General features: G+C 50.5%; 1 protein-coding gene across 5 annotated transcripts in view; it reads left to right on the forward strand.

Moving 5' to 3' along the window:
• Positions 1-13,777, forward strand: part of BRD4 (bromodomain containing 4) — a 52,810-nt gene that overhangs the window by 7,894 nt on the left and 31,139 nt on the right. For 4 of the 5 annotated variants that reach the window (XM_009322787.1, XM_009322788.1, XM_009322790.1 and 1 more), the window contains exons 2-5: positions 4,710-4,826; positions 7,259-7,577; positions 10,028-10,165; positions 12,474-12,609. In XM_009322787.1, coding sequence (XP_009321062.1) covers positions 4,807-4,826; positions 7,259-7,577; positions 10,028-10,165; positions 12,474-12,609 — 613 coding nt within the window. In that variant the 5' untranslated portion in view covers positions 4,710-4,806. The remainder of the gene's footprint in view (positions 1-4,709; positions 4,827-7,258; positions 7,578-10,027; positions 10,166-12,473; positions 12,610-13,777) is intronic. The other variant, XM_009322789.1, reaches the window with a different exon arrangement.

Genomic DNA, 13,777 nt, shown 5'->3' on the forward strand with positions numbered 1-13,777 from the left:
TGAGCTGTAGTACGGGGAAAACTCATTTCATCCCCCCTGCATCAATTTGGGGTGGGAATTTCCCCTCCTGTGGGTTTTCTGGCCCAGGCTGCGGCTTCGCGATGCGGCTCCTGAAATCGAGGATGGTGGGAGCTGTACGAAGGAGAGGAGGAGAGAGAAACTCTTCGAGCTGGGATTTAAACATCATTTTAAACCGATGCCAAGCCGGTCTTGAGGAACAAATACTATTCTTCAGTCGTCTCCCAAAAATAACGCTTAATAACACGGGAGCTGGAAGCAAACTGCTTCTTGGGCATTTTCAGATGAAACTTCAAGCGGCAAGGTCCATTTGTTGGAAAATGATTCCCACGGGGAGCAGCACGTGCTGGGCTGGACGCGGGGAAGGCCCCGGGTGTAATTTTAACAACATCAGCTGAACGTCCACGTCAGGAGGAAGCCGCTGCGTTTTCCCGGCAGCGTTCACTGGAGGCATCAACTAAAACAGGCTAAAACGTCCTCAATTAAGTCTTAAACTAAGAGTTTGGAGGTTGGGAAGCGTTTGATGCACCGTTAGCTGTTACTGTCACCTCTCTCCCTTCCCTTTTGTGTGCTTGAGGCGTGGGATGGTCGCTGCACGTGTTGATCCCCGTCTCCTGGCTCAGCAGGGTCAGAATTAAAGGGAGTGCTGGCCACCACAAATCCGTTAGTTACTCTTTTCAGCTGCTGGATTTTCCACCCTAGCTGCCTTTTCCAGGCTATTTCTAGCTAATATATCCTGGGGTGGGATCTGTAATGATGCAATTTAACCATGAATTTCAGTTTTAGGTTTCGTAGCTCTGCGCTTTTCCTGCAATACCACCCCTGGCTTGGATTTTGGGGCTTGGATTCAACTTCACAAACCGAATTCCAGCCCTTCCCTCCTCCTGCACGCCCGCAGAAGAAACCCACGGCTTTATTTTTGCTTTAAAATGCGGCTTTTGCAGGCTGCGAAGGGTTGTGAAGTCGACTTCAGGCTGCGCCGCCGCGGGGTGAGTACTGCAGGGGACGACTGTGAAGAACAAGGGATTTACAGGAGGGAGACGTTCAGCCCGAAACCGGAGGACAGTGTAGATCCTGTTTGGTTCGTACTTGCCGATCGCTTCCCGATAACCCCTGGGAAGCGGATCGTCTCACTCTGGAGCACAAATAAATGCCGTCTAGCAAATCGCTTCATTTTTAGTGCTTTCTCGGGCGCGACGCTTTTTCTGCTGAATTTTTATAAGCCCATTTTGCTTCTTACCCACCGAGTCGCGCTGATTTTGGAGTACACGTGCACGCCTCATTAGCTGGTTAGCGTGAAGAGTGGAGCAGCAGTGGTACGGTCTGGTTATCGGAGCAGGAACAGGGTTTAGGATTAAATTCAGTCCATAATCCGCGCTTACGCCTGCCCCGGCTTCTCCTTGCACGTGCTGCGGTCCAACGAGACCGCACCGGCTTCGTTTTCACCGCTTGGGCATCCTAAACCTCGCGTGTCTCCTAAAAGCGGGATTTAAGTATTTCTATTCTCCTGAAATTAAAGTTGCTGTGGATGGTTCCAGCACCCCAGACCTTGCTGCAACTTGCGTCTGCCTGTCTGCACGATAGAAATAGTTGGGTTTAACATCCTTAGTTAAACGTCGCCAACTCAAAATAGATTGAAATCCATTTTCCACTTCAGCAGCTCGCCTTCCAGGCACTGTCCAGGACGGGCGGATAACCTCAAAGTAACTCGTTTAAAAAAAACCCTACCGAATCGCTTTATGACTTGATAACGCTCATTTCTCGGGGGGGGGCTTTTTTAAAGATCGATTTCTTAAATCTTTTTGTTTAGGCTGAGGCAAGAGAGGAGGGGCATTTAGGGGGGCTTCTTGCGAATGCAGCCGCTCTCGCGTTCAGATCTGGGAGCATCTTTCTCGGTCACCCCTCTAAGGTGGGTGGTAGAGTCGTCTTCGGGGTTTCCCCCCGCTTTGATGAATACGTCCCCGATCAAGTGAACCCTCGATGCAGTTTCTTTTCCGGCAGCTCTGCTCGTGCGGATCTGCGTCTTATTTCAGTCTCAAACGTCTGCCCGTTCAAGCCAGCCTGAAATAATCCATCTGCCCAAATAAAAACCAGCGTCTTTGATGGTTTCCTTGCTTACGCCGCCCTCTTCAAGTCGTTGGGAGATATTTTTTCCCCCCCTTAGGATGTTTTTCAGAGGCTGGTGCTGTGGCAGCCGGCTGTGTGTTCCCAGTTATTAATTGCTCCTGCTTTTTCAGCTGCAAAATATTCCCAAACCGAACGTGCCCACGATCCCCGCTTCTTCACTGTCCCTTGTCACTCTCAAACACATCACCTCCCTCCATCCTCGGGACCCTCCTCTTCAGGCTTCGCCCACGTCGCTGCTTGGGCAGGCTGGACTTTGGGCAACGCTTCATTTTTCCCTCCGTAGAGCGAGGGGTTCCTCCGCTTTCTGCGTCCCAACCGCTGCCTCGCGCCCGGCAAAAGCCGTCGAATTTATTCTCTTGCGATTCCTCTGGCTGCCGTGGCCGGTCCCCATCTCTGGTGTCCTCTAGAGCTGACCTCCTCCTCCGGCCCGATATCGTCTCTGCTCCCCCTCATCCCCACCTCCCCCGGCTCAGCTTTAGGGTAGAAGAAGGAGAGGTCCTTCTGCAGGTCCCGGGCTCCTCCTGGCCTGGCAGTTCCCTCTGCCGGCTCCCGCGCCCGCATTACAGCCTTTCCCTTCCCGCCTCTTCCCTGGGGGGCGGGAGGGGGGGAAACCGGGATTCTTTTTTTTGGCAGGGGGCGTTAAAATCACGTGGATCCGGCCAAGCGCAGGGAGCGCGGTCCCGGTGAACTTGAGCCTCTCGACACTAGATACCATCCCAGCGAGGTCCGTCCTCCCGCGTCTCGCTTATACCTTTACCTAACGAAGCGCGTGAACATTAATCACTGTAATTGAATAAGGATTTTTCCTGATTTTTCCCCATTGCCATGAATAAACATGTTGTCTGCGGCCAAGCGAGAAGGTACGACGTGGAGTACCTTGGTCTGCCTCTTACCGGTGAGGTTAATGAAGGCTTTCTGGTCGCCACATCTTGAGATGGTGCTGCGTGCAGGCTTTCTTAATGTACAGATTATTTTCTTCTTATGAATTATTGTCTTACTCTGTAGATGAAGGTGGTGCTACGTTCGGGTTTTCGTAAGCCTAAGAAATTCAGAAAACCCGGACGCAGCACCACCTATAGCCAACCCATAACACAGATTAGATTTCTGATCTAATAGGGATTAGGTTTCTAACCTATAATACAGATCAGATTAAGAAAACACGAAGGTAGCACCATCTTAATCGACCGATTAAGCCTGAACGTAGCACAATCTGTAATGCAGATTAGGTTTCTAATCGGTAGTGTAGATTAGATTAAGAAAACCTGACCGTTTTCTAATCCGTAGGTTAAGAAAACCCGAGCGTAGCACAACCGATAATACAGATTAGGTACCTAACCTAATCTAACAGATTAGATTGCTGATCTATAGTATAGATCAGATAAAGAAAACCCAAGCGTAGCACTTCCTTCGTAAAACCCGAAGGCAGCATCTGTAGCGCAGTCTGGAAGAGAGATCAGATTTATAGGTTATACCTTCCTGTACGGTAAAATCCGGGTTTGCGTTCTCCGTCCTCCGGTTCTTGCTTACTTTGCCGCTGCGTTTTGCCCGCAGAGCAGACACCAAACCCAGTTTCATTGAACTCCCCGACAAGCTTCTCCGTACTGATAATTGTATATGTTTCCTGAGATAGAAGAGGCGGCTTCCTGGGGGGAGCTGGGACCGTCCCGAGCCGGCACGCGGCAGTGGTGCCCGTGGTTCTGGGGAGAGATGAGGCTGGGGGGGCGTTGGGGCGATGCTGGCTGGGGGCGAGACCCCGCTCGCCTTTAGGTTGAGTCGGGCTGCGAAGCCTTGGTCCGTTGAGACGGGCCGAGCAACTGGTTAAAAATTGAGATTTTCTGGTGGGTTTTTTTCTGATGTTTTGACCCACAGGTGGGGCGGTAACGTAAGAGGAGCCGTAACGTAACGGCCAGGCCGGGGGAGAGATTCAAAGCATCCTTTTACGGGGGGAGGGAGGAGAAGAATGCCGTAAATCGGTGTGATTTCCAGCTAATGCCTTAAAAAAATAAGTCGCTAGAGTTTGGAAACCCAAGAGGAGACTGGTAGGATCCCTCCAAAGGAGCAAGGAGACGGTGAAAAAGATAAGGGATAAATTAAATAAGTGAAAATGAAAGGGTAAATGTGATAGAATACTTAACCACCCGGACGGGTGGTTAGAGCCTTCGCTTTTAAGCGGACGGGGAAGAAATTAAACCGATGATGAAATATTTTCCCTTCTCTTTAAAAAAAAAATAAACCAACTCCTTGGCGTCCTCTCACGGCTGGCTCTGGGAGAGCTATTGTGTTAAGAGGGAGCAGGAGGAAATCGGTCGGTCGCAGTCCTCGAAACGATGAATTTCGGGAAGGAGCTTGCCCTGAAGGTGGAAAAATGCCTGGGAAGAACTGAAACGCCAGTGCCGGTTCCTCGTTTCCCCGTAGGTGTCTCGTGTTCGCAGGTGTCTGTAGACTCCTTTGCTTCGCTGGACTATTGATGTTACGTTAAAAAATATATAATTCTCTGGAGGTAGCCTTCATTTCTGATGCCTTGGGTTGATGCCTCAGATTAATTGCTTTGTTTGTTTCGTCAGATACAGTATCTAAAGGCATTTGTGCCTGAAGCCACGGAAGATAGATGGACAAGCCAAGCAACTTCTGACTCTGCATCATTTTCTGGGGCAAAATTATATGGCAATGTATCCTACAAGGTAATGTAGCCCCTTGCAGTGAGTAAAGAGGATTCCTTTTGCTTGGCCACCACTTTTAAGAACAGTTTACCACTTGAGAGCTTCCCTTTAATAGGCAACTTAGAGGAATCAGCACCACCCCGAAGCAAAATTCAAGGAATTTTGCAAGAGAGGGAGATCCAAATTGCCTCCAAATCGTGTCATGTTTGAGTTAAATCTCCCCTGCAGAGAGCGGGCAGGCTACCCCGCTAACGGGGGGAGAAAATCGGGAGCAAAATGAAACCTGGGGGTAGAGAGGTTTCACAGGACAGCTGAGCTAACAGCTCTCTGGATGTGATACTCCTGTATCCACGGCTATAAAATATCCCGGGTGAACGAAGGGCGTCTGCCGCGGCGATCTTGCCGCTTGAGCGATGCTTCAACTCGCTTGAAGCCCTGAAAAGTTAAAACCCATCATCTAAAGACCGAAATCTGATGTTGCCCCGGTGTGTCAGTGGGTCGGTGTTGGGCGCTTTAGGCCAGGAAAAGCAACAGACCGCAGACTTTAAGCAGGGGTTTAAGACTGGCTGAGGTTTTATGGGGACTCGGAAACAGATGAGGGACGTGGCAGGTAAAATTGCACAGATGCTTCATCTCTCTGGCTCTTCGTCCCTTGCTGCGGTACGTGGGGGGACCACGTCTGCGCGTCCAGACCACAACCAGAGACACGGGGCTGCTCTACGGCAGCAGCATAAAAACCCAAACCCCTGGCCAGATGCTTGTCGTGCGCATATACCTGCCTATATATACTTACATACTGACTCAAGGCCAAGTACACGTGCAGAAGTTTGCTCCGCCGAGGTTAATGCCTCGGCGCCGAGTGGGTTTTTTTTCCATATCACGCAGGGCTGGCAGTCCTAAACCAAATCAGTTCTGCCCCAGCTGAGAAAGCACTCGATAACCCCACGAGTGGAGAGATGGGAAACGTTTTCTTCCTCACTTTCCCCCGGGTGTCACTCGAAACTGGTGAATAACGAGGCTCTTAATTCATCTCGCACAATATATAGTGGTCTTCTCTAATGAATAGCTGCATGTCTTAAGCTTAACGTGTGCTACGTGTGCTCAGCGTTAAATTAGGCGAAGGACGCACGTCACGGAGGGTGTCCTTACACGAGGAAGGTCCCACACGCCCAGCGAGGGTGGGGATTCACCACGTGGTGGTGGTGAAGCCGCCGGTTCACGGCGGCCGGTCCTGGCTCGGTGGTGACCCCTTCACGCAGCTGTAGTTTAAGAAGACGGACGGGCTGCGTGTGGTCTTTGGAGAGCTCTGAAATGTGCCCTGGGAGAAGTCCGTAGGCTCAGCAGAAATGCCTTTTTTCCCAAGTTTCTGGTCTTCAGAATGCTATTTAAATTATCTACCTAAAGATTATCTATCTAAATTATCTACCTGCGTTATTTACCTTAAGATTATCTACCTAGGTTATCTACTTTAAGATGACGTACCTAAAGATGACCTACCTAGATGATCTACCTAAAGATGATCTACCTAAAGATGATCTACCTAGATTGTCTACCTAAAGATTGTCTACCTAGATGATCTACCTAAATTAGCTACCTAAGTTACCTGTTTTAAGATTATCTACCTAGATGATCTACCGCAAGATTCTGTACCTAAATTATCTACTTAAATTAACTACCTAAAGTTTTATCTACCTAGATTATTAACTACCTGAAGGTACTATCTACCTAGATTATCTACCTAAATTAACTACCTAAAGATTGTCTACTTAAATTAACTACCTAAAGTTATTATCTACCTAAATTATCTACCGCAAGCAGACAGTGTGAATTAAATGTGGGTCTGTCCACTGCATGGTTCAGCTGAAGCATCCCGCGGAAGCTCCACGTTCACCTAAAAGACAGACTTTGGCACTAAATTGGGGTGAGCTGACCCGTGGTGGCGGGGTGGGGGCTACCGAGAAGCCGAAAGGAGAGAACCGTGTCACTCTGCGCTCCTTTAGCTGGAGCTAGAAGTTGGCCAACACCAACTTAACTTCTCTTCCCCGTGTTGGCGAACCCAACCCTGGAGCTGAAGCTGGTCCCTGCCAAGAGCGAGTTTTGCTCGTTAGATCCTCGTTTAGAGGCAACGAGGGCTCTTTATGGAGAACATTGGAGTCCTCGTTGACCAGATTAGGCAAGAACGGGGATAAAACTCACGCTCGCTAAGGAGCGGAGAGGCGACGCCGACGCCTGGCGTGGAAGACGGCAGATTGCCTCGGAATATCCTTTCTTACCCCGGGATACGGAATGCTGACATCATTTGTTGGGACGACACAACGCTGTCACTAAGCGAGCGGGGCTTAGTGAGATCTAGTTGCCCGAGCTAGTCTGGCGGAGGTCCGCCGGTTTATTTTTAAGCAGCGCCTTGCACCGAAAGTTGAAGTGACCTCGTCTCCCTTCTCCTTGTTTTGCAGGGTGTCTGGTGAGGAATGCAATGGGATCAATAGCATGTCGGCGGAGAGCGGCCCTGGAACGAGACTGAGAAATTTGCCGGTAATGGGGGATGGACTAGAAACCACCCAAATGTCTACGACGCAGTCCCAGGCTCAACCCCAACAAGGCAGTGCTGTAGGCGTTAATCCCCCTCCGCCGGAGACCTCCAACCCCAACAAACCCAAGCGACAGACCAACCAGCTGCAGTATCTGCTCAAGGTGGTGCTGAAGACGCTATGGAAGCACCAGTTTGCGTGGCCTTTCCAGCAGCCCGTGGACGCCGTCAAGCTGAACCTGCCTGTAAGTAGAGGCGGAGAGACCAGGCGATGGTTCTCGCTGGAAGGAGCGAGACCGTTGGGGTCTGGCGCCTGCGTCCGCCCTTCTCCTGAAATGACAGAATCTGTCTTGAGCGGTTGGACGCGATGATCTTCAGGGTCTTTTCCAACCTAAATGACTGTACGATTCTATGATCTTTTAGAAAATAGGCACACGAGGGGGAATCTCCACTGGCTCAGCTACTGCTTTGCCCTTTACCACCCTCCTCTTTCCGCCGGGACGCGGAGAAGAAAGTAGGAATAATATTTCAGGAGTGAGGGAGAGAGAGGCTGCAGTCCTCTGTGCCCCAGCCAAGCACCAAAAATTGTTAAGCGCCAGAAATTGTTAAGCACTAAAAATTATTAAGCACCAAAAATTATTCAGCATCAAAGATTATTAAGCAAATCATCTGTCAGCTCGGGCTCTGCCTTACTGCTCCCCAAAGCCCAGCACGTTTTTCTCTGCCTCGCTTAAACCCTTGCTTGATCTCTGCTGCTTTTTCAGCGGAGTCTTTTTTTGAGATTAAAACACTCGGAGCCTTTCACGGAGCATCCGAGTACTCAAATGACCGCTGCGTTTCTCATGCCTTGCAGCGCCGTCGGTAACACGCGAGCCGTTTCATAACAGACGCCAATTTTAAGTTAATTTGCAGTAAATTGAAGGGATCGAGTGCACCCTCAGTCAGTTTGCAGACGACCCCAAGTTGGGCGGCAGTGTTGATCTGCTGGAGGGTAGGAAGGCTCTGCAGAGGGACCTGGACAGGCTGGATCGATGGGCCGAGGCCAACTGTATGAGGTTCAACAAGGCCAAGTGCCGGGTCCTGCACTTTGGCCACAACAACCCCACGCAGCGCTACAGGCTTGGGGAAGAGGGGCTGGAAAGCTGCCCGGCGGAAAAGGACCTGGGGGTGTTGGTCGACAGCCGGCTGAACCTTTTCTCAGTGATGTTTTCACACCCTTTTTTCCCTTGTGGCTTTTACAGTGGACATGTTTGAAATCTCCTCTGTATTCCCTCTTTGCCCCTCATATATACTGTCCCTTTGTCATCAAGTGGGAGAAATGACTATTAAATATCATTTTTTTCATCTGAATGCTCCAGATAGCGGCATGGCTAATTCATCTTCACACTTCCCAATATGACCATAGTCCTAAACTTCTCACTGGGATCTAATCACACTTCAGTCTTACATTGTAAGGTTTTAATGAGGTGGGGGTCGGTCTCTTCTCCCAAGTAACAAGTGATAGGATGAGAGGAAACGGCCTCAAGTTGCACCAGGGGAGCTTTAGATTGGATATTAGGAAAAATTTCTCCATCGAAAGGGTTGTCAAGCATTGGAACAGGCTGCCCAGGGAAGGGGTTGAGCCCCCATCCCTGGAGGTATTGAAAAGACGCGTAGATGTGGTGCTGCGGGACATGGTGTGGTGGTGGACTTGGCAGTGTTAGGTTAAGGGTTGGACTCCGTGATCTTTTCCAACCTAAATGATTCTAAATCGGCACAGAAGCCGCCTTCTGCTGCACAAGGGTTGCATCACTGCCCGCCGGCGTCTTGCCCGGCACATCACGGACGGGAAAGGGAACGGTGCAGCCCTTCCCGTTGCCCGCTCCCTGCCTCAACCCGGGCACCATCACCAGGAGGAGTTAGAACAAAACCGAAGGAGCTAGCAAAAATCAAAGCGTAATTTAGAGATTGTTTATTGTAGTAAATCACGGCAACGTCTCCTCTGCCGCCCGTCTGGTTCGGACCCTTCCAGGTCCCACACGAAGAGGTTTGTTGCCTCCCTCCCTTGAGATGCTCTCCCTTGAGAGAGATGTTTCTGCGCAACACCCACTTCCCTTCCCTGTTTTACCTTTAAGATACAATAGCTCTAAACATATCACCTATTACCCGGGCATTAGGCTATTTAATTTCTTCGTGGTAGGAACGAGCTCCTGTTGCATGTGGAGCGCGTCGATCCTATAGCAACGGTGTTTCCAGCCCTTTTTTCCCCCTAAACATTATGCCTAAAAATAGAAGCAACTTCTTTTGTATTAATCCGGATGCGTTTAAGGGGCTGTAGCAAATCTGATTTCCCCACTTCTCCTGTCGCTGCGTTCGACGCGTGACCCTCCTGCGAAGGGTCATTCATTTCCCATAAGATTTTTAGGAATTACTCGGCACCGTGACCAACCGAAAACCCGGAATCGGGGAAATTTTGTGCCTCGGGGGGTAAATTGCTCCTCTGCCAAAGGTTTGTCCTTCTGTTTAATTAAAAATCCCGGCTGAGAGGCTGGTGGGGACTAAGTCTGGCAGCTAAATATCTGCTGGGCTTGGGGGATCCCACCCAGGTGGGTCCGGGGATGAGATGGAGGAATCCCGGTCCTTAAGCTCCGTGCAGACGCGTGCGTGGCTGATGTTGTAGTTCCCACGCTGACGTCTCCCTCTTTGCCCTTTGCAGGATTATTCTAAGATAATTAAAACTCCGATGGATATGGGAACAATAAAGAAACGCTTGGAGAATAACTACTACTGGAACGCTCAAGAATGTATCCAGGATTTTAACACGATGTTTACAAACTGCTACATCTACAATAAGGTACGAAAAGTTCCCAAATCTGCGTTTTTTTCCAAGGGAAATCGTCCGCGTCCTCGTTGGACCGGCAGGGAAATGCAGGCGTTGCTTGTTCGAACAGTCCTTAAAAGGAACCGCCACCGAGGTCAGCTTCTTTAGGAAAACAAACGGGATTAAACCGATGGGAGCTCGGGCACGTCTGTCTTCTGCCGACAAGCGAGACGCAGACAGGGCTGGCTTAGCAGCCTTCCCTCCCAGAAGAATTATTAGCAGATATCTTCAGTCTAGACATCATTTTGTTTCTTTCTTTTTTTTTTTTTTTCTTCTTAAAAGGAAATTTTTAAGATCTTCTTAGGGTCTGACTTGAGCAGAGCCACGAGCGTTATCAGACGAATACTTGAGGAGTAGGTCTGTGCTTCCTATTTTCTCTGGCTTTGTTAAGAAGCCGACTTAAGGCTGGCTTGAAACTCTGGCAGGGGAAAAAAATGGGGATATACGGAGCAGCGCGTCGCGTTTATCGTGCCTGACCTTCACCTCGCTGTAGAAGATTCCCCTCCAGACAGTGAGAAACATCCGGAAAACCATTTTATAAACAGTTGTGCAACCGCCTGGGGTGCAGGAAAGAATATCCGGAGGGATGAGGAGCAGCCCGGGGCATTTCCACAAATGGTGGTGGGGGGACAGTGGCCTGTGTCGGCCAAAACCTGGGGGTGATGGTGGAGGGCGGCGAGTTGGAGCAGGTTCTCAGAGGTGGTGCCAGGCTGTACCGAGCGCAAGGTGCTCGCTCGTTGTCTTCTTAAGTAGCAAAAGGACCATCAACCACAAACGAGGGGTTTACTGCCGTCCTCGAAGCCAGCGAGACGCGGTCAGAGCCTCAGCCTTCCCTCCAGCCTTTTCCTTCCCCGACCACCTCCACCCTTCCCACCGCTTGCCCGAGCATTTCAGTTCCCGTTCGGTTTCTGCTCTTCGTTTCTCACGGGTCTTTTCTCTCCATCCCCGTTGCTTCACCCTCGTGTGCTTTGACCTTTTTTTTCCCTCCTCCTCCTCCTCTCAGAAACGTTGCACAAGACCTTTCTGGTTTGTTCCAAATAGTCATTAGCGGTTTTGGTCCTTCCAAACCATCTCCTTGGCTGTTGCCCTTTCTGGTTTGAGCCAGCGCGATGCAACTGGAACGAGGGCAGGCTCTTAAAGGCTTCAGATGACTCATGTGCACCTTAAACTCTTCTGCCACGTTCTCCCACCACGGCGTCTTCCCCCTGCCAGCTTTCTCCCTGATCTCCCCTGTCCTCCCTGACCTTCACCGGTCTCCTCCAGGAGAGAGAAGGCAGGAAATCATCTAAGGTAAAGAAACATCTCTGTGGACCGCACGGAGCCTGCAAACCGTCAGCCGGGCCGTCCGATGGGCAAGCGTGGCTTTAACCGTCCATGTGCCGATGGCAGAGCTGAAGCTGCCTTCTCTTGCTGTCACCATGTCGTGACAGTGATGGCCATTGCTTTATCGTCTTCACCTCAGTCCGGACTCTTGTTCTGTTCCTGCCTGCCCTTCCCTCTCTGCCAAATTTTATTACTCTCCACAAAACAACTTCAAACCTTCGTATCTCCTGTCTCTTCTCACCCACGCCACTGCAGGGTCCCCCTGGGCGGAAGATCTCATCCTCTCTAGGTGTCCTCCTTTCTGTTTTCCTTGACCTTTGCAAACACAGGCTTCCCCTCCGGATCCGTAAGGACCACTTAGTGCCGTCCTCTCCTTCCGCGCCGATTTAGCAACAGCTGAAGGCGCAGAACAGTCAACTTCCTCCTTAAAAACCTCCTTTTTCAGGGAGGAAGTTTCCTTGCACGCCCGTGCCGAGCTCTTTTTATCCCCTACCCTGATGCTCTACGGAGAGACCTCTTCCATGAGACCCACCAAGCCAGCGGGATCTCGCATGGTGGAAATGACCAGCTGGCGTTCCTCCAGCTCTTTCCTTTTCCCTCCGTTTTCCTCCCTCCCTTCATTCGGAAAACGGCCTTTGCCGCGTGCAGGTTACACCTTGCATCGGTTTATTCTCTGACGCGTCTGCTTGGCGACGTCCCTGCCCATCATCTGGTTTTGCCTATAAAATATAAGGACTTTAGGGTGAGGATTTGTCCGCGTAGTCGGCGTTTGGGACAGTTTCCCGTACGTACGCCTTTCCGCTGTACCGTCATGGAAATAGCAGCACTAAGGAGGGTGAAAATACAAAGTCCTCTCTCTGGAAGTATTTCTGGAGAGAAGTTCTATATATATATTTCTATAAAGGCATATATTTCCATATATGCTTTGCCTAATTTATCATACCTGTTTTTCCTCCAGCCAGGGGATGACATAGTCTTAATGGCAGAAGCTCTAGAAAAGCTTTTCCTGCAGAAAATCTCCGAAATGACCCAGGAGGAAACGGAAATCGTTATAGCCCAGACGAAAGGAAGAGGACGCGCAAGGAAGGAAGCAGGTACGATGCTTATTCGTGCAACGTTCGCGGTTAAGCCACGCTCAACTTCACGCCGTGTCTTGACGGCAAGCCCTGGACCTGGTTTCATCCTACGTAAACTGGGGTGTTTAATTGGGGTGTTAATTAATCCCAGCCATCCGTCCGTGGGATTGCCGTGGTCGGCGGCGTTCTCAGTGCCTGGCTCTATTCCGTAGAGCGTCTAAAATTGGGTGGGAGGGAGGGTGGCTCCCTCACGCTCTTGCCTGTCTGCGCGAGACTCCCTCCGGTGAAAGGCAGGGCGAGGTAAGTCCCTCGTCCGTTGGCTTCATGGGCATCGTTTCTGGGGGAGGAGGAGTGTTGGGGACAGACTCTGCAGTAAATACAGCCCCGCTGAGGCACGTGTATTTACAGCGCTGGTGACACGTCGCCGTCCCCTGCTTTTCCACGAAGGTAAAAAGCTGAGAGCGATAGTAAAAGTGTTTCATTTCTGCTGTCGGGGAGCTGAGATGATGAAATATCCCTCGCAATACCCCGAGGGTAAAGTACAGCTGTTAAAAAGCAGCACGAACTCTGTTGTATCAGACCTCTTAGGGTTTCACAGCCGCTTCTCACGTCCTCCCGGATGGACTCGGTGCCATTACCAAAAAATCAGCGTTGTGTTAGAAAAGCCTCGGTGACCCCAGAGGAACCGACGGCGAGGTGACGGCTCCAGACCGGCGGGTCAATCCTGGCGTGGAGAGCGCCTGAAGACAGTTCCGAGCATCACAGCCCGCCGCTGTCCTCCGCGTGACTGCCTCGAGTTACGATCTCCGCGCCTCGTTTCTTAATTTTGCAATGATTGGGGATAGATAATGATGCTTGACGAGCTTACCGTCCTTCGAAAGGATGCGCTGCCCCAGGCGAGGTGGAACGCCGCTCCCCGAAGATGAATTCACTTTGCGCAGAGCTGACCCGTGCTCGGCCAGCATCCCGGAACCCCCTTTTTTTTTTTTTGCGGCCAGACTGATTAATTTACCTCGTCTTGCTCTTTTTCAGGGCTGAAATACTAACCTGCACGCTTTAGGCTCTGCGTAAAGTTGAACCGCAGCATTTTGAACCCTATTTAAGGGTATAAATCGGTAAAATGATGTTCTGTATTTGTGTCTGTTGATACCTTAAGGCTTTATGTTAATGATGTAGGCTTTTTTTT

The sequence above is a fragment of the Pygoscelis adeliae genome, unplaced genomic scaffold, assembly GCF_000699105.1.
Source record: "Pygoscelis adeliae isolate BGI_AS28 unplaced genomic scaffold, ASM69910v1 Scaffold434, whole genome shotgun sequence".
Taxonomy (NCBI): domain Eukaryota; kingdom Metazoa; phylum Chordata; class Aves; order Sphenisciformes; family Spheniscidae; genus Pygoscelis; species Pygoscelis adeliae.